This window comes from Struthio camelus, chromosome 8, assembly GCF_040807025.1.
Source record: "Struthio camelus isolate bStrCam1 chromosome 8, bStrCam1.hap1, whole genome shotgun sequence".
Classification (NCBI taxonomy): Eukaryota; Metazoa; Chordata; class Aves; order Struthioniformes; family Struthionidae; genus Struthio; species Struthio camelus.
The window spans coordinates 17,578,560-17,599,835 of NC_090949.1; the positions used below are offsets into that span (position 1 = coordinate 17,578,560).

The 21,276-nt window shown below is 41.9% G+C and overlaps 1 protein-coding gene across 1 annotated transcript in view; it reads right to left on the reverse strand.

Annotated features, from left to right (window-relative positions):
• Positions 1-21,276, reverse strand: part of LOC104151260 (uncharacterized) — a 313,421-nt gene that overhangs the window by 104,350 nt on the left and 187,795 nt on the right. The window contains exon 10 of the mRNA XM_068952381.1: positions 3,050-3,179. Coding sequence (XP_068808482.1) covers positions 3,050-3,179 — 130 coding nt within the window. The remainder of the gene's footprint in view (positions 1-3,049; positions 3,180-21,276) is intronic.

Sequence of the window (21,276 nt, forward strand, 5' to 3'; positions counted from 1 at the left end):
GCCCAGGCGCTGGCAGCCACCGCTGCTAGCCAGGCCCGGGGGAAAGCGGGCGCCCGGCTGCCCACTGCCTGCAGCAGCCACCACGGCTTCGGCGCACAGCGTCTGCGCGCGACCCCTCGGTCCCACGCTGCGTGATGTCCACCCAGAGCTAAGAGTGCTCATGAGAGGTTTGCTTTTTTTCACCCAAGCCACAAAAATAGCAAGGTACAAACTGGACTATCTGATATTTGCAGTGGCTTGTTAATATTCTAATAATAATTTACAACATGTGAATAAATAAAGCCATATGTTATAGTCTTCTGCACAGCTCCTGATTACGCAGGTACATAGTGTATATTAAAAAATAAAAAGGAACAAGAGTTTACCTTGCACTCTAAAATCAAGGTCTGACATTACTAAGCATGCTTTAATGTAACTGCACCGAGACATAAGACAGATGGATAGAGAGATCTGAAATGCTACAAATAAAATCTAAAACTGAACTTTTAAATATTCATTTTGAACTATAAAGAGAGCTGTGGCTTTTGTGCGCTACAGATGGCTTGGAAATTCAGTGCAAACAAAGGACCAATTTTTGAATACTCATAGCTGCTCTACCATAATAGCTGGAGGCCCAAAACTCCAGGGGTTTGCGATGATTCAACTATATCCTCTTACCTGCCAAATTTCATCAAAGCAGCATTGCTTTTACCATCTTATAGGGATGAAAGAAATACGAATAGTGTGTTTTTTTAATGAAACGTGGACTGCTTAAGCTTGAACAAAAATTACAATATGAATGGAAAGTGCAAGGTAAAGGGAAAAATGGTCTTTTTATCACACATACTAAAACATAGTATAAGAAAAAATCTGTACTTTTTATAGATTGAAAGATTAAACAGAAACATTTGGTAGGTTTAGATAAATGAAGGAAATAAAATGAAAAATAAGCATAATAAAAATCCCTGCCAGTCATAATCAATGAGAAACTGCTGACTGATTGCCAAGTACAGCCTTAGGTTTAAATCTAGGAGAGCGCCATGTGTTTCTTTGTAAGGTAGTAGGGCGTGACCTCATCAGTCAGAGATTATCCTCTGCATAATGGTTTATGGAGAGAAACCACTAACATCAACTTCTCATCTGCCTTCCAGACAGAGGCAAGCTGATACAAATACAGCTGAGAAGGGGACAAACTTGTATGACACTGGTGAGAAAGCCATACAATGCATCACTTACGCAGTAGTATAGCAAGGGTTATCTCTGTGGTGGGAATTGTAAAACTATTTCTCTTCCAAGGTATTTTTGGGTTGTGGATAGCCACTGTCTCAACCCTTTGGCTTTAGAAAGGATACCTTTTCACCTTTAGTACATATCTGAGTTTGTACGAGCACCCAATGGAGAAATGAAACACACAACCTTAGAGATTTGGTGTATGCAGAAGGACAGGGACCACCACAAAGACGACTGCTGACTTGTGAATATCCTTCAAAACGTATAAGCTACAGAGACAAATGTGCAATGCTGAATCACAGCTAGAATAGAGGCTTATAGATATGTATGAGGTGCTCCTGCCAACCACAAGGAGAGAAATTGCAGGAATCGGAGAAGAATGCATGAGCGCTTGATAGAAAAGCTAACAATGAAAGCTCACGCCAAGAGACAATTGTAGGCTGACACTAAGTGATAGGTAACATAGACTACTTGTCATCAGGCCTGTTCTGCCTGTGAAATCAAGGGAATTACCAGTGGAGGGATGTATCCAGAGAGACAACTTGGTCAGCCTGAGGTATTAGGGAAAAAAAACTATGCAACAGCATTCCTGATGGATATCAGCAGACTACAGTTGCGTTTGTCAAGATTAGAGAAAAGGATGTTGTAAGAAATCAAGATTAGATGACAGGAGCTGGGCAAGCATTTTAATTGCTTCCTGCCAAGACAGGAAAAGTAGCAGCTTACAGCAGGGAAACAATCTGCTATCTTCAGAAACAGCCCGGGTGAGAGGTTTGAACCGAAGGAACAGACCCATAACCTCACTACAGAGAGGCAGGATCCTGATGTTATCTACAGGAACCAAGGCAGAAGGATGTGGGAAGACTTCAGGAAGCAAGCAGGAAGATTCAGGTCATGCTCCGATGACGGTGGCAGATCCCACAGGAGGGCAAGCAGGGATTTCAGTTTATAGGTGGGGCAGGTGTGGATTTGGGGACATCCTGGGGCCATCAGTGCAAAACAGTGGTTTAGGCTGTGTTAGCAGTAAAGCTAAAAGAGTGGAAAACAGGACAAGATCCTCCAGTACTCCTGCAGAAATGAGAGTTTTTTCAGTGACCCTGCTGTCCTTTTGCAAGTAACTGCTTTCCAGGACAGAGTGTCCCAACAGAATACTTAAATGCCTTCAGCATAGTACAATATCCTAAGATAAAACTGTACAACTTTTCATGAAGTCTGCCTCCAATAAAAACATCTTTATTGCCCTGGGCTAATGTGTAAGTTAGTGAGAGATTATGGTTCAGTTTCTATAGCCATTTTATGTAATATGGAACAATCCGTAGGGACCTTGTCTGTTAGTCCTCTAAAATATAAAATGTAGTTTTAAACTACACTTCATCACGGTAATAGGCTATCAGCTATTTTCCTAAACCCTCAGACATACTGCTGTCAGTATAGGAAGAGTCAGACAACCTGACTTAATCACCTCCTTGTGACTCACTGCACTGTGCCCCTTCCTTTTGAACATATATAAATCCTAATTATTTTTTAATCCTTTACTAGAACACCGCCAAAATGACTGCTACACTCACAGCATACAAATGTGGATGTTTATAGGAACAGAAGCCTCAATTTCACACTGCTGTTCTTCCCCAGAGAACTACGCGGTGTCAGTGGGACTTGGCAAAGGGTACCACCATCTTTCCAGGAATAATTCTCTCCTGCTCCTCTTCTGGAAGGACAGTAAACATCATAGTGACTATTTAAGAGTACAGAAATTGGCATTTTAAATAGGTTAATCCCAGCCATGAGGTAAGTTTTGTTGTCAGTATACAGGCACACCCATGTGCATTTGAATGCTTACCAAGCTGCCGGCCCTCCCACGCTGCCTCTCCAAGACATAGTTCCTTCAGGGACACCGGTGAGCCACTCATCCCACTCCACTGCCTCCTGGAAGGTCCTCTCCTTCTGGTACTGGTTATGGCATCCTTCCCCTGTGGGGCAGACAGCATTAGTTGTCTTCTGTCCCTCTCACCTAAAGGCAAAAGGAGTTTCTCGGTGTCTCTCTGCCCTCCACGGCTCCTGCCATGCCCCAAGCTACACCTGCATCCCCAGATTTACCAGCAGCACGCGTTACCAAGAGAGAAGTGCCCATAACCATGAGACAAGCCTTAAGATCATGAGATGATTTCATTAATCACAAATACCATCTTTTTCAGATTTGATTTCAGATACTCCAGACTGTTGGAAAGACCAGTAACTGAGCTATTTAGAAAAAACAGAATGTTCAGTGAGAACTGGGGTGAAGGAGGAGTCATTCTTGTTTGTTCGTTGCCTTCTTTAAAAACTATTATATAATAATTCAAGCACTCAGATCACAGGAGGTGACAGGAATTTCACCCGTTCACTATCTGATGTCTTACATCTTGTAGTAACCAAGGTTCACATAGTCCATAAAGGCTTTTCCACTGCCATCTCTTATAAAGATGCAGGCTGGGGCCAGGAAACCCACACAGACAGGGGCTGTCCCATATTTCCTTACCTTCCACCTAGAAACAGAGTTTAAATGCACATCTTGTGTTGTTATTGCTTTGAAAGCCCTCTGCCCGCCCCTTCGTTCCTCCCTGCTGTACTCTCCCTCCGTGAAAGTGGCTGGTAAGGAAGCAGGGCTCCTAGAGAGGAGCTCAGTTAAACACTGCCAAATCCTAGCTACAGAGATGGGGACCATTCCTGGCCGCAGACTGTCCCCACTTTGGGGTCCCAGAGCAGCGCTGCTGGAGCAGGCCACAGAGGGAAGAGTCAGGCTAGCTCCTATACAGCAATAAGCTTCTCCTGGTAACAAAAGATGAAGCTTTTTCCCCCTTTTGTTTAACATCAGTTTAGGAAACGGAAATTTCAGGTAATCCAAAACCGTATTGCAATTTCCCATACTCCGTGTGGGTAGGAGAGAGGACAAAGGTGACAGGAGTCCAATAACACATAGTGCACTGTCTGCAACCTCAGGGTTTTTTTCTTTTTACTTACCTTCTGACTTCTACAAAAGAAGCCTCTTTAGTTTTCCAGCAAAAGTTGAAACTATCAGATGCAGTCACAAACGACAGATACACCAACCCACACAACACAAAGCTGACTGGTTTATAGTGCTTTTTAGAGCACCCTGAATTCCAAAAGGAAAGGATAGGTCCAGTTTCTTGAGTTGTCTTAGTAAGGATCACAGAGCAGGATCCGTGCTTTATAAAGTGCTTTGGGACCCACCAGAACACAAATCATTGTAAAAAATTTAAGATTCTGTGTTATTATTCCTTTATGCTTCTAGCCAGAGGCTTGAACCACTAGCATTTCACAGCTCTTTCTTTCCAGCTCTGCTCCACACACAGCTTCCTTCTCTGTCACGAAAATAAACAAACCAGAGGCAACTTCTGCTGCCTGCTTTAATGTCCCAATTCCCTGGCCTATGAAAGAATATCTACATTGCAGTATATTTCTGTCCAAGCCTTAACAGTTAACGCTCCCTGAGGAATTTCAGGATATTGGGGAAAGAAGCCCTGCAAAAGCAGACTGCTCGCTGCAGCCGTTTATATGCTGGATCACAGATTCTGGGCAACCAATGTGATAAACATGGCCTTAGCTGTTTCCTAGATGTCCACAGTAAACTTAAAAAGCACTCTTGCAAAACATACTTTCATCAGAAGAACTTACTTTTTAATTTGCAGTTTTAAATGTGAGCATGTTATAACTTGTAGCTGAACATTTCTATAAAGATAATTACATATGGCAAGACAGAAAAACTTTTTAAAACATTTTCCCTTGAATGTGTGCCTGAATTCATTTACAACTGTTGCTGCTTTAAACACTTCAGGCAGAATAAGTGGATGGCACTAAACAGCTTAGCTGCAATTATTATGGAATGTCTGAGGTATAATTTCCCCTGCGGTTTTGTTAGGCGTACAAAATTCATAATTCTGATTTGTGGCAGGTACTTATTACCCATCGCAGGTGGAGATATGCAAATATTATTCTAGTAGGGGTGAACAGCCTTTATTTCAGTATTCAGCTATTAACGAGATTTGTGAGTCTGGTACTCTGGGGCCATTTAATTAATTAGATGGTACAGATAAAATATAAATTGTTTTGTAGGCTACACAATTCCAGTTCTAGAAGATGTAAAATACAGTTAAATGAACTTAGTATGGACTGATCTGTTGTTTCATGTATTGCACAGGCAAATTCTGCTTGTTATTTTCTCTGTAATAAGCCCACACAGAATCCTTGCATTGTCAGGCATTCCGGGAAAGAGATGTTATTTATTTGTCATTACTATTAAGAATGTCTATCAGTTAACCTCTTTATAAAAACTGCTGGCATGCATCAAACCAGAAAAAAAAACAGGCATTTTTTTTATGCAAAACTAGTATGTGCACATTTTCCATTTTATGCTTTCAGGATGAGCACAACTTAGGAAGACAAGAAGGGCTAGTAGGATAGTATTGTCTCAAGGTCTGACACTTCTATCTCAAATAAATAACGTCCATGGGGTAGATAAGTTAAACTTGCTGGGGGGAAATAGAGAGGGAATCTAGAGCATCGTTTTAACATCTAGATTTTCCAATAATTCTACATTCAATTCATTTCATTCTTTTCCTAAGCATGATCCTTCCACCACTCTAGAAGATTTCTGGAAGACCTTGAGCACAGGAGATGAAGAAAAAATATTTTATTCCTCAAAATGATTGCTACAGTGGTCACCATAAAAGAATCAACATTTACTAGGAGCTACAGCACACTACATGCTGAGAAATTCACCCTACCCTTACACGGAAGAAATAAAATGCATGAGGCAAGAGACTGGAAATTGTTAGCAAACTATTAGCATTTAAAGGCAGGCATTGACCATTATATTAGATTTAAATTGTGGGTAAAACACTACCCTACGCAGTTACAGTACTCTAAACATTGAATGAAAACCAGTTACTTTTACTAAAGTAGGAGTATAATCAGCAGCCACTCTTATTGGTTTATTGAGCATATTTTGGGGTCCATTCCAGCTGTCTTTATTAGCTCTAGTGCAAATGATTTTTACACTGCTATTTTGCCAAGCCCGGGTAGCTGTAGCACTGCAAACACACCCCACTGCTTTGTGAGAGCTGGGGATTTACTGACAAACATGGTAAAGGGTACATAAAGTGAATAACAATATAAAACCGGCACCATACTAGAAACTGAAAACTAACAGGCAGAAATTACACTGTAAGCATTAGGAGCTATTGTATGGTTTTGTACGGTATAACTCAAAAACACGCAAGTTCAAAATTAAATATATACCAGGAATCCCTTTGGTCATTCCTTCCCAGCGCGAGACCATTCCCTTTCGCAGAGCGAGGTTTGGCCGTGCCGCCGTTGAAGCACCAGCCAGCCCCAGCGTCTCGCCGAGGGGCCGCGTCGGGGCATCCACGCGGAGGAGGGAGGCTCGGCCAGAGCCGGCCGAGAGCGGGAGCCGGCGAGTGCAGAGTTTGAGGGAGGAGGAATCGATCTGGATCTGAGGAAAAGGGCCAGTCCTGTCTCGTGGGTGGAAAGAATTGATCATGTAAGAAATTTGCTGTGGCTCAGCTTCCAGCGAGGAAAGTCAATTGTGTTTGTGGTGAGAGACTCCCTGAGGGTGAGGAGACCACAAAGCGGCGATGACAGGTGGGGAAAAGCCGAACCCGACAACAGGATTTCCAGAGCAGGAAAGCCGGGGGAGCTTTTGTCACAGTGCTGGGACAGGGAGCTCAATATATTGTCTGAACTGTAAGCTGATCTGCACACTGAAAATCTTTGGGAATCTCAGTCCTAGTAAAATGATAGCGTAGGAGATGTGCCCTCATGTGGCACTCATGTCAACACCCAGGAACATCACAATATTGAATTCATAAGCAATTCCTCTAAACAAGCAATAGAAATGGAGTGAAGAGCTTGTATGGACAAATAGAAGAAATATAGCAAACAGAAATGGAAAACATCTCCAAGGAGAGAAATGTATTTGGTTAAATATAGAATAAGATACTTGGCAGTGATATACATACATACATATATATGGAAATATTTTAGTAGAACCATAAAAAGTATTTATAATGTTCAGACACAGAGAGTGTAAGTTAACTACACACTTCTGATAAAACGTAGAAGTCAAACTCACTGCAATCTCATCTCTCCTGTCAGTGAGGATTAGCAGGATGGGGAAGGCATCTGTTTCACATCCCTGCTAAATGCCTGGGAAAAAAGTGAAGCATAGCTTTCTACAGAATAAATACAGCAGAAAAAATTTCTGCATTCAAATCCCTTAAATTGGATAAACAATACCCCATGGGTAGAACCTATAAAAGGCCATTCTTACAGAAGATGAAATCTAGAAAATAGTTTTAATTAAATCTTTCCAAGTACTTCATAAAAATCCAAACACAGAGGTGGCAGCGCACGCAGTACCACGATGACAGCCCCAAGCCATGAAGTCCAAAAGGGAGGAGGAATTCTAGCACATAATACATTGTGCATACCTAGAGAAAAAATGAATTAAAAAACACATTCACACACCCCCCTACATATCATCAGTTCAAAAATCAATGCACAAATGAGAGATGTGACCAGAGGATTACAGTTATTCACAACAGCACTAGAAGAACTGCGAGGAACCTCAGGCAGCCCATGAGCCTTCCAGAAGAGCAATGCTGCAGCTGGCAGTTGATTCATCTGAACGCAGAGGAAACCGTTGCCTGCTGGTAGGTGATTATTACTACCATTTTTTTCAGAATAATGTAAGCAAGCAACATGTTAGCTGGCACTTTAACATTCACCAGGCAGATTATTTGCAAAGAGATCACAACGGGGCAGAAGGTCTAGCTGAGGGACCTCTGCGCTGTCCTGAAGGTGTCCTGCAACAGGGATTTCTCACTCATGGCCTTGGCTACCGGGAGGCTACTGGGTTAGACACGGACACAAACAGTCAGGCAGATACTAGCCAAGGACAAAGAAAGTGCGTTTTCTTGAACAAAGGTCACAACTCTGACACCACCACTGCAACGTATGTTTGGGATCAGGGCTTCACTCACACTGATGTTCTTGAGCAAAGGCTTATGTCTGTGAAAAAATCCCTTTTCATGTCTCTGCTGGGTGATAGAGGGAGCAAAGGAGAAATGTTAATATGATAAAAATGCCAGAACACTGAAACTTGGCAAGAGAAACTCCTTTGCAATCACAGTCCTTCTGTACAGCGAGACAAATGAAAACCGAGGCCCCTAAGACAGGCACAGAGAAGGGACCTCTGATCAGGAAAAGTCAGTAGCACTTCGGGACCACATCTGCGTCGAGGGCTGTTGCGGCGGGCCAGGAAGGGGCCAGCATTCAGCAGTTGCTGGGCCGGGGGCCAAGGGAGGCCAAGACCCACACAGCTACATCGGAGCACAGAAAACCACGCTATCTCCAGATGCAGCAGAAGATCCATTACCAGGAGTGTTACCAGGGCATCTCTGTGCTCCTGTTGTTTACAATAAGCAGCTGGCAATTGTGCACAGGTAGGTAAGCGCAGACCATCCTTTAGGAGAGCACTGGAAATAACCCTAGAGCTCTATGCTGTATCTATATGTGAAGAGCTCAACCAACAGCACACAGCAAAAAAAACCACTGTCTTATGTGAGAAGTCTGATCCAATGAGCAGCGTAAACCGAAACAGCACTCAGTCCCACCAAATCCCCCATTTGGCAATGATTCCCCCTATTTCCTGCCTCTTGTTACAACTGTAATACTTTTATATAAACAACGCTTTATAAGCCATATTCCCAGACAGCGCGATTCCATGCAGCTTCCCTGACATCAGAGAGTGGCAGGGCTACAAACAGGACTTCAGCAAGGTAAGATCAATTTTCACACACTACATAAGCATTCAAAAACTAATACAACTAATCTTCTGATTTCACCTGACAGGGAGTAAATTATTGATCTTCGCAATATGAAAGCACCAAAAAGAACAAACTCAGAATGGCACGCTTTCATATGCACCCTCACCTTGCCTTGTCAAACTTAAAAACAGTCATATCTGAAGGGCTGCAGAGAGATGTGAGAAACATATGCTCTCCCTGTATGATTTAATCATGGCATGAGCAAAAGGCAGATCCTCCAAGCCGCTGATGGTTGCGCAGAACAAGGAACTGCATAACCAGAATCCATGGCACAAGCTGATGCTCGCGAGTACACCTGCAGAGAGACTTAAGTTTTAGGCTGCTGGAGCATTTCCTTAATCTTCAGTACACAACTGAAGATCTACAGCCCCACAGCTACATCCTCTCGCATACCTGAAAGCCTAGTACAGTTATAGATACATCATCACTGCTACCCACTCCAAGGGTGAGCCCACTCTATAAACTGAACGTTATTTTCCCCCTACTTACCCTCCTCTCCTGGCAATTTCCTACACTGCTACACAAAGCAGAGCTCTTACAAAGCTGCTACAATGGCAAGAGAAAGTGATATCCAGTGAGAAAAAAAAAAAAATATATATATATATATATATATATATATATTTTGCACAATGACCTTTTCCCTCTGCACAGGCACTCTCCCTCACTCCCCTCCATATATCCAACTGAAGAAGCAGCATTTAATAGGGGGCATTTGGTCGTCTTTGCAGAAAAAGGAGCAGTTCCTCTAGGACAGGTCCTTGCTTCCTGACGATAAATATAGAGGACTACCTGAGGTAACAGTAAGTCACACGATGCGGGTCAGAGTCTGCTGATTTTAGCTAAAAAACCTGAATTTATTCTTGTATATCTCTTCTGCCCTGTGCACCATGGACACCATTATTTGTTGTATGAATAAAGTTGCATGAGCAATCTTAGGCCAGAAAAGGATTTTCTTCTGAAGACACTGAGACTAACCGATTAGAAGAAGAAGAAAAATTTATACTTCACTTTCTATTCATTTTGCCTATCTTGTTTTTAACCTATGAATTCCAGGTTATACTTAACCTTTTTGCTGGAAGCAGCACTGCACCTTCCTAGTATGCGTCAGTAGAATTCACAAAGCCAGGGCCCTGCAGAGCCTCAACCAAGCCCATCAGATCCTTTGGAAGTCCATCATAGCAGGATGGATGCTCCCCTAATGCTGCATAAAAAAAAAACCACACTATTCCTAACTTGAGGTGCATATTTAATATGCCAGACTCAATGGCACCTCCCTAAAATAACTGCTCTTCACTGAAAAGGGATAAGTTTTCCCCTATCCTGAAGAAGAAATATTATCCTGCATATTCAGTCTCAGAGCAAAATCTGAACAGAGGATGATGGAGAACCTCAGTGTATTGCTGTGACATGGTTTTTTCTCCAAAGGCATTCAAGAGTGAATTTTTCATTTTATCAAAACATTGAACATTACAGAGCACAGCCACATTTTCAAGAGAAAACCATGCTGTCGAGAAGTTTTCTTAATATTTATCCTAAAGTTTTTCTGCATTTGCCTCAGGCCCTTGTTTTTGTCTCCATCTCAGGTGGTGAATAATTCCTTTGTCTTTCACACTGCTAGCATCTCGAAGGTGTTATTGATTAGGAACATGCCTGTTAAGTCTTTCCAGATTCTGTACATCTCTTCATATTATTTTCATCATAGTACTATTTCTGTTGTCTTTAGCACTGCTTTCTCCTCCTGCCCTCCACCTTCCTTCCAAAAGCTGGGAATAGGGGAGACTGAACTATTGATGCTCATCTACTCACACCGGTATTCCTAAGAAAGCTATTAGCACTGAACCTGAATATTGGCAGTAGTTCACTTCTTAACCACTATACCAGGCTTCCATATTCTGCATTCAATACGCTCATGTTAACCTGCACAAACTGTTCTAAAATAACTGTTCTGCTTGAAACATCCCTAGCAATTTCATGCTAGTAAAATTCCTTTTTTTCTGAAAAAGGAGATTTTATCCTCTTTGTTTTAAGAGAATTTATAGTAACGTTCTTTGTTATTATTCTGCCAGCTCATCCCTTAGCAACAGGCTTGCTGCAGCCCCACTGCAGAGACTAATACATTTTGTTTATTTTATATGTATAAAATTCTGGGAGGAATAATACAGACTAACAATTATTTATTCTTCTCTTGTTTTGCAGCATAAAGAGTTCTTCCCATTTAACCTTTATATAATGTATTCTTTCTTCTTTAATCTTGATTATTATCTTATTTGATCATATCCCCTATTCTCAGTATAATCATAATCCTTCCCACTTAAATCCCCCTTTACCCTCTGCCTCTCTCTCCAGTACAGCATTCACTTCTGTGAACTAGAGAGATGCGGGCAGATGAAAGATAGGATTGTATTTTCTTCTGTTTTTCTTATTTTATCAAAAGCTTATCATTTTCTCCAAGAATTGAAGTGGCACAGAGCATTATCAAAGGCCTGGAGTAGTGTTTATCATGCTTTTGCCTCAACCCATTACAATGCACTTGCATACAGTCTACTTTCAGCACATCTTAAATAATATTTTCTGTGCCCTGAGCAATGTCCTGGAATGACATCAGCATCTTCAGGAAACAGAAGATGACTTCAGCACACAATGTTTTGTACTTTCTGTGCAACGCACTATCAGTAATATCCTGTGTTGTACATCCCACCGCAGTAAGAACCTGCTTCACTTAGAGCCTCTGCGCAACACTGCCAGGAACAACTTTCATAAGCAGCAGTTAGACTGAATCAAGTACTGGGAAACAATATTTCTTTCAGACGAACCTGGCATCACGTCCCCAATTGTTGGGAGCCTCACGCATGTGGCACTCCCTCCCCGAGCTGTCCCAGCCCCAAGCCGGGGCTCGTGCCAAGGCGGGCATCCACGTGGCAGCGCACGGCCCGCGGAGGCACCTGCCTGCAGAGCTGCCCCTGGGCTGCTGGCTACACTCATGGCTACAGCTTTACCTCCAGGGCTTTGCTTTTCTTTTGCATTTGATCACCACGGACTTTATCATAAGCAGTGCAGCTTTGTCTATTGTCCTGGCAGTGTCCAGCCCCTCCATCTTTTCTCAGCGCTCTCCGTTTTCGTTCAGTCTGAGCCTCTGCTTTGCTTTCCGTGCCCTGTTGTGCTTCTGACGCAGGCAGGAGCAGGGAGCACAAGCAAGTTAAAAAGATAAATGCTTCACCAGCAATGCCCTGGAAGTGACACTGATAAGCACTACAATATCTGGGTTAATCAGCAGCTACTGGAGGGTTAGCAAAATCCATACAATTAACTCCTTCATGTCACTCCGGCTCATTGCACCTCTTTCAGCTCCAGAAACACCTTGCAAGAGTCAGCGGCAGGTTACGCTCCGTATAGCGCCCACCGTGAAATGCTGCTTTTACAGAGGCACATTTTAAATGGGAGTGAGCCCCAAAAACACGAGTCTGCCCTGGTGCCTCACACCAGGCAGCTGGCAGAAGCATCCCGCATCTCAGCGTTGCTGCCGTCCCTTTAGCTCGCCCTTTGCGTTGACTTTTCTCAGCTTCACCCCGGGCCGGCAGCGGGAGCAGTGGCCCCAGGGCTCACAGCAGGCACAGCTGCTCCGAGCTGCCGTTCGCTATGCAACTCCATCAGTAACACGCGCTGACTCTTTCTTTGTCTGGCCGTAAATCTGCCTGGCTGCCCTGACCCAGGCCCGGCCAGTTCCCCTCAGGCACCAGGTTTGCTGAAACGGGGCAGCGCACGACAGCCTGCAACAACCCCGCTCCCAGCTTCCATGAAGTCGCGTTGGGCAGGACGCGTGGCCCTGGCAGTGCATCTGCAGCAGGACAGGCAAGCGCTGAACAAAAGTCACAAACAGCATCTCGCTTCTCCCAGGACCAGGAGGGAATGTCTTTCTGGCCTTCAGCACTGTGTAGGATTTGCCAACAAGTTACTTGGCAGCGGGGAGGTTGGAAATAAAAGCAAACAAATCCTGAGGCTATCAGGAAGCCCCAGTTGCCTCCACTTACTCTGGCTCATACCCTCGTTTGCACCCCATGTGCGTGTCCAGCTACACACATAGACACATTTTGAGATTTCTGTATGTCTATACTCATACATAAAACACAGATTACCTCTTCCTTTGACCTTTAAATATAGTTCAAGAACACATGAACAGTGCAGCCCCGCACATTACTTGCTAGCTTGTGTATAAATACCCATCTCAGTCAGTCCCCCATGTGGCTCACGAGTACCGATATTCTAATTCATCCCTTTGGCTTGTCCCGTTTAGAGTCTGGTAATAGCGCACGGCCATTCTCCCTGTGGGGAAAGTTAATGGCAAAGACTGGTACAAATGGTTTAGGTATAAAATCACTATCTTGCATAATAACACACAGTATTGTATTGCCTTTAGCACCCTAGAAAACTACAGTAATATTAACATGTATCATAAGGTTTGAGGTCCTTCACTTTCTGACCATTACATCGTAATATACTTTTGTCCTTTTATATGCATGTTTTTAGTGGCTGTTTTGGCAGGAGCTAATACTTGTACGTGCATTAAGTGAGCTACCTTTGTCACTTACCACACTGTATCTAGAACATTTTTCCAGCAACACTAATGATGCAATCTTCTCCATTTCTTACATTTAAATGGGAACCTTCCATTGCTCTCCTTGACATTCCAACTTTTAGCACCACCAAGTTATGTTGTAAAATTAGTATTAACTGCACCAAGATATCTCAAAGAATGTGGCAAAAAGTTGTTACAAATAAGCAAAGCTTTCAAAAAAAGTGTGTGGGGGGGTCACCATGGAAACACTCTTTTTGCTGACCACTGGCTCTTCAGGAAATAAAGCAAAGTGAAAAAAAACCTGAAAATAACAATTTTACATTTGAGCTGCAGAAAAACCCATAACATCTGTTGAGTTGGATATAGTAAAAACACACTTGCTAGATCAGTGCAATTACATGTTTGCTTATATAGCTATAAATATATAGATGGCTTTTACATACCATAATGCTAAGGGCTGAGAACATAGCCTCTCTCACGAGTCAAGGTGTGCTTAGCTCCAACTGATTGAAATCTGTCCCAAATTCCCAGCCAGTACGTACAATAAGTCTGTAATTGTGTGAGGGGTCTGATGCATCAGTCCCGCATCCTTAACAGACTCGTTTAGAGCTTAAACCTGCTGTCCCTTAAAGGACTGACCCACTCGAAAGAAGGTCCTGTTTGTAATTTTGAGGTGCAGGATGAGACTGCTGATTTCAGTTGCACACGCACTGCCTCAGCATTTTCCATATACTGCCCCCTCAGTCGTGCCAAGCAGGGAGCCTGGCCTACGGACAAGGTGCAGGTTAGCCAGTATCGTTCTGATGGCGTATGTCATATGGCCGTGTTACAATCTTCAGATGAATTATTTACTCTTTCCCCATCTTAAAACCGTACTGACAAGCTTGCAGCAATATACTTCAGCCCAGGAACTATTAGAGGCCAGAAAGAGACACTGCAGAGTCTGTATTACTCTACTACAGCCAGCAAAAATGTTTCCTTTAGTATATTCATTCTCACTAGGCCTGACTAGTGCATGGAGAATTTAGTTACCAAATCGTTCTGCTCTCTCTCTGTTTGGATGCATAAGGTCATTCAAATAACACACTGTTTCATTTCAATCATCTATGCCATAAGTGAGGTTTACAGTGTGTTGCTGTCTACTGAAAACACAAAAAAAGGCCACGGTGGGAAAATTCACCTTAACCAAAGGCCTAGCAGAGGTTCGTTCCATTACTGGTTTTTTTTCCTGCTATTTTTAGCAGGAAGCAATGATTTCTTTCATCACTCAGCCACAAAATTATGTGGTCACATCATATACAAACTATTGCTTGGTCTTTGACAAGTTAACCTTAGAAAAGTTCAGAGCTTGGTTTTTAGGAATTTTATGGAAACTCCACATAATCCAATTACACAGCTGTAGAACAATTCAGGGCTAAACGGAAGATTTTGTTAACCGTTAACCGTTTTCGAGCAGAACAAACAACTACAAGGAAGAGTAAGCATATGCTGTGGAAGGCGCTCATTGTGCTTCCATTAGAGACCTCAGTCAAATTCACTCTGATGTCAGTGGTGGAGGGTTTGCCTTTAAAGCCCTTGCTTTGGGAAATGCTGATTTTACTAGCTGCACTACTAGAAAACTAACACAGTAAATATATATGTGCAAAAGTTTCCTACAGTGCTTTTACATGATAAATGGAAACCTTTTCAGTATAGTCATTGTTTGCTGTCCAAACAATAGAGACAAACCTTCTGCAACTGATTCTCCTACTCGCATTTCTCCAAACCCCAGTGCTGAGTCTTTGGCTATTTGAACGGCATTTCTCTAAAACCCAGGACAGATGGTTCATCTGCATCAGTATATTTTATACCTTTCAAATTCATTCTGAAAATCAGATTGGCAAGGAGAGCAGGCTCTCCTTCAGATTTTCTTCTTCATGCTAAATTCTGCAGGTGGTAAAAATGCAAGATTTCAACTGCCAGGTCCTAAGGTGCATGGGCTGATCTTTGTCAGCATATTGCAGTAGTAGTCAGGAGGCCTTAATCTGAAAGCTATCCCATGTGCACCATCTGCAAACCCTTTTGAACCACATGATTAGTATTGGGAATCAAAGGACTAGGACAGGGACATGAGGGCTGCTTTCAGCTCATTACGAACGTCCCGCCACAGAGACAATCGGGGCCCCTGCAAGCATCTAACAGCATGGCGCCGGCACCGGGGCTGCCAGTACCAGAGCCCAGCCCCCTCGCACACCTCCGCCTCGCCAAGGACGCCCATCCCCATGGCCCAGACCACCACCGTTTCTCATCCACCATCACAGGAGGCAGCAGGGCTGTGCCCTTCCCACAGCCAGCAGAGCTGCCTGCACACCAAGGTGCAGCACCTCATAGGCCACTGACAGCCTCCACTCCTTGTTTAAAACCTTCACATAGACATGCATGTAGGCCAGAGGTATATGTTAATTTTTTTCTTTTCTTTTTTCTTTTTTTTTTTTTTTTTTTTTTTAACTCAAGGGTTTGCACTGCTGATTTTTAACACAGAGGTTCTACTGCATGTAAACCATGTTTCTGGTGGTATGAGCATCCCTACTAAAGGGGGTCAAGGAGCAGCTGCGGCACAGCTTGCTGAATTCCACAAGATCCTGTGAACTTAATTCCCTTTGCTTTTTCCTGCTTAAGTAGGACTCTGTGGCATGCCAACCGCAAGCCAAACATTAGCTATAAAACAAAAGGGAGAAAATTCTGGCTAACAATCTTTTACTCTCTTTGAATGTCAGCACACGTCCCACTGGCAGATTCCATAAATTCAAGAGCTACCAGCTGGTTGCGTAACAATGATCCCCAGAACATACTCCGGACATGAAAGAGTCACAACACAAGACAATGAGAGGGTTGTTAACAGACATGAACATCTCCTGCTTTGCTTCGGTGCTTTCATTAGGTGGAAAGAACAATTTAAAATAGTGCCAAGAACGTCACCTGAGCGTAGAGCGCAGTCTACCCTGATACGATATAACACTGCACAAAGCAACGCTCTGCAAATACAATCTGAAACATATATTTTCAAAAGTGTTATGCTTTAGAAGAGCTGATTTTAAAACCAAGGTAATAGAAATGAATAGAAAGCGCAGAGAATAATTCTCTCGCAGCATTAGCCTTTGGGAATGCTTTATCTCCACATACAATGCTCATTCGGTTCTTAAAACTTCAACACAGGGTTTTCTTTTTTCTTAATTAGGCATTTTACATATCCCCTTTCCCAAACCTATTCTCAACTTCTTTTATGATTAAGGTTTGTTGGGTTTTTTTTTTTTTTTTTGGGGGGGGGGGGGGGGGGAGGGATTGTTTCTTTCTTTCTCCTGTACTCAGGAACTTTCCCAGTTAAAATCAGCATTACAAGAAGTGTTCTCAGTTACAGGTGTGCAATACTGTCATCAGGGATATGTAGATAATAAATTATCCATTGTTTCTAGTTTTGCCCCATCTACCTTGTAGCTACTGTAGAAGACCCTGCCTGACAATGATATTTTTACGAAAACTTAACTACTGGCTGCAGTACAGCATTGATTTAGATGTGCTATAAGTGAATATTTGCATTCTGAATTTCTGAAAAAAGAGTTATCCATGAAAACTGTATAGGATAACATGAAACGTTCTTTGAGAGAGCGCAGCACTACAAGAGGTACAGTCAGACGCCACAGTTTTTACATAAAAATAAGGAATTTATTTTAAGAGGTGAGAACAGCAGTGTTCAGCATTGAACACTGAAAGAGGCAAGAATACAGTATTTGTGTTAGTGAAGAGCACAGTGTTAAATTCTGAAGTCATTCAAGGGCACAGCGCAGAAGAGCATGTTTACAAGAGGACCTCAAGCTTGTAAACAGCAGGGCATTAAACACACAGAGGAGTTCAAGTTCCGAGAAGGGAACGTAGCACAAAATGTCCTGCTTCTTCACAGAGAATCACCCCATTTGTGGCTGTCTAAAATTAGAGACATAACCACTGTTCCAATGGATAATCAGGGATAAAAGCTTTTTTAGGGCATCTCTTGACAGCATGAGGGCTGGTACAATTTTGCATGTCAGTTTAGTGGCACTGAAAATCTGAAAAGGCCAAATTACAGTTTTATTTTTCTTTATATTTCATTACAGAGATACTAATAGTATCAGCAGGATTAATTTGATGATGGGATTAAAGAGATGTTAACACCTTTTAATGATACCGATCACACCTTTAAAAAAAATTGAAACTTTATCAGGAGGGAGTCAAGGGAGTGATTTGAGAACACGTTTAATGCAAGTGCAGAATTTGGTGCCCATAAAACATTTCTGGCAGAGGTTTTTTTAATTCACTTTAATCTCCATATAGTACAGTCTGGAAGTCCATTTAGGAGAAGAATACAGTATTCCAGTTCTGAAATTAAAAGGCATCACAGTAATTAATGTTCCTGCATCAGCGTCTGAGGGGAAAGCTTTCAGTCAGTCAGCGTTTCCGAGAAAATGGGAGGCGGACAGAGCAACTGCAGAAATGAGTTCACTAAAGTAGAACCTCTGATAATGGCAGTTACATACCAAAGTCCTTGAAATAGGCTCAGCGCTGCTATACAGGAGAGTTTGGGTTCTGCTGTGAATTCACTAGAAATGGTTCTGCTTCCAATTTCCTATCCAAGGCACTGACTTCAGCAAACAAAATGAATAATCAAGTATAAGACAACACAGTCAAGTGCTAGCAAATCAATATGCAACCTGTACCATACAAGCTACGGTAATGATAAATATCCTATGAAGAATAACATAGAAATCTCAAAGAAAAAGAAAATGTGTAACCTAGCATCAACAAACAAAGAGGGAAAATATTGATTGGTAAACATGCCTGATAAATCATAAATTAGTCATTAAACATTAAAAATTATTCAACAGCTTTCTATGTTTAATTACATAAGGTCTTCCTACAAAAATCCATCCCTATGTAGTCTACATTTGAATACAATGTGAGCAAAGCATTCCATTAACACAGCACCTAAACAAAAACTTATATTATTGTAACAAAAAGAAATTATACACCTGAGCCATTTTTCTGCTTTAGAGTAGCAATTTTTACTGTCTCAGCACAGCACGTGGTTCACTATCCATGTTATCAAGAACACACCAGTTCACTATTTAACAAATGTTGATGCAAAGTTCAAGCAAGCCTCCCATTCTCTCTGAATTCAGAGGATTATAACATTCAAAGTTTATTATTCCCCAAATTCAGAAACTGTTTCATCCATTCTTAGGAAGTTCAGCAGATCCTGTAACTGAGATAACAGGTCATCCAGTCTCTCTCTCCCTCTGCTAACATATGAGTATTATCCATACAGCTTTTTTTTTTTTTTTTTTTTTTACTGCTTTGACAAGTTTAGTTTCTGCACCTCTACTTCTAAATTTGCAGTTTGACTGAGAATTGCCATTTTGAAAAGAAGACTACACTGTACTTGACTTCACTGTTAGCCTGTGACTTCTACAGTGATGTCCCATTTGCCGAGCATATGCTCATGTGCCCTACCAGATAATATACCCTGCTGTTCTCACAGGTTCCAGATATACTCTCCTAATGCACTCTTGTCTTAATTGTATCGCAGCCAACTTATCTTTCTTGCAATCACCATCTTTAAAAGACGTTTGATTGTTGTTAATAAATGCTTATGTGAGGTATTGCAGCCTTTACTTACAACAGGAAAAAACACAAAGAAAGTACATAGCAGATAGTAATGCTTCCCTTAGCAAATGCAGTTTTCTGAACAGCACTCACCAGAAGCAAGAAGCTTCTCACCTCCCCAGCCTCAGCTTGCTGCACCCTCCTGATCTCTCCGCGACTTTCTACTTTCTCCTGGTTATTATGTCACCCAGGAGTAAACACAGTATGTAAGCCATAAGCACGCTAAAAGTGGAGTCGGCCACATTTCTCCCTCCCTCACTGCACCATCACAAAATGCCTCCGCGGACGCAGAGGAGCAGACATCTATCCCAGGGGTGGGTAGTCACTTTTGGCCCTGGCTCTCCTTCAGTAGTACTTCCCAGATTTCTCCTTTTGGTAGCTGCTTCAAATTATGCTCTTTTAGGTGGCTTCCTCCATTTCTACAAATCAAATAATTCACTATTTTCAGCCCATACTCCTTTTTCCTCCAAGACCCATTGTATTCTCTATTCTAGCTGCAACTCAGTTTTTTGCATCAGTTTAATACCACATCGCTTTATAACTTTCTTGGGTGACACCTTCTTACTGATTAGGGCTGCCACTGCCTGTTCAAGGCAAACAGGATTATTCAAGATAATTAACATTTCTATAGGGCACTGACAATTAACACTCAGAGCTGAAACCACAGAATACAAAAGAGTTACACCAATTACAATTCTAGGAGGATTCTGATTCATTATGATGTTTACTTGCAAACATGAAATTAGTAATGCCTGCATTAAGATTAGAAACTTGACATGAACTGCTATCACAAATTCCTTTCAAGTATATTTCACACATAGTGCATATGATATATCTTAAAATATGAAAAACGATAGTATCACAAACACTCTCTAGTGGAGGGCATTCTTTTCTTAATAGCAGAAATACAGCTATATAGAAGAGAGAAAATACCAAGAAAATCTAAATAAATCATCAAGCTAGCAATAACCTTTAGAAGAGTACACTAATCTGTAAAACAAGTTATAATACCATAAATCAAACTTAAAAATCTATCTCCTTTCTCATATTAATTGCAAAGTTTAACTACAGAATTCAAAATCTTTTTTCAGAAAAAACTCACAGAATGCTTGTAAGTAGAGTTTGTTTTGTCTCATAAAACCATATTTGAAGTCATTTTTAAAAAATGCTTTTGTGGTATGACAAAGATTAAAGGAAGAATATGGTGTATTAAAGGCACTGAAGTTGTATTCCATCCCTGCACAAGACACTACTTTTCCCTGTGCGTCCAGATTGATTTGACAATAACCCAACCACCGGGATTTAAAAAACCAAAAATATTTATGGTCAAAATCCTAAAGGTGATTATAATTAAAGAAAAAAAAATCTAGCAATAATTAGCAGTATTTAGTAAGTCAGAAACAACAAACAAGAGCAAAGAGAATAACAGGTTCCTGAAAGGCACATGTGTCATGGTTTTCTACAACAAAAGGTCAATAAACAGCAAACACCAAGTGGTGAGGAACCATCGCCCTCAGCCTTACAACCTGATAGTACAAAAGATTGCAGGAACCTAATTATTACACAATAGTGTATGTATTTGAAACTAGCATTTTCAAATAAAATACGCTCATTGAGCGCGTTGGAAGACAGTACGTGTTTTTCTTTTGAAAAGGTTCAGCAGCCTCCTAAGTCATGACCACCTGACTGAACGTCCCACAGAGGAGACGCTCACAAAGCTCTGAAACGGGTCTCATACCCTGGATAAATTCCTGCATCCACCACAGGTTCCCTGTCCTCCCACGGCTGTGCTTTACCTATGCCCAAACCTGAAAGCCAATACGCACATTTCTAACTGTCTTCTGAAGTAGTCTCCACCTCTTCCAAGTCCTTTCTCATGCAGATAAATTTAATCAAATATTTAGCTGTTTG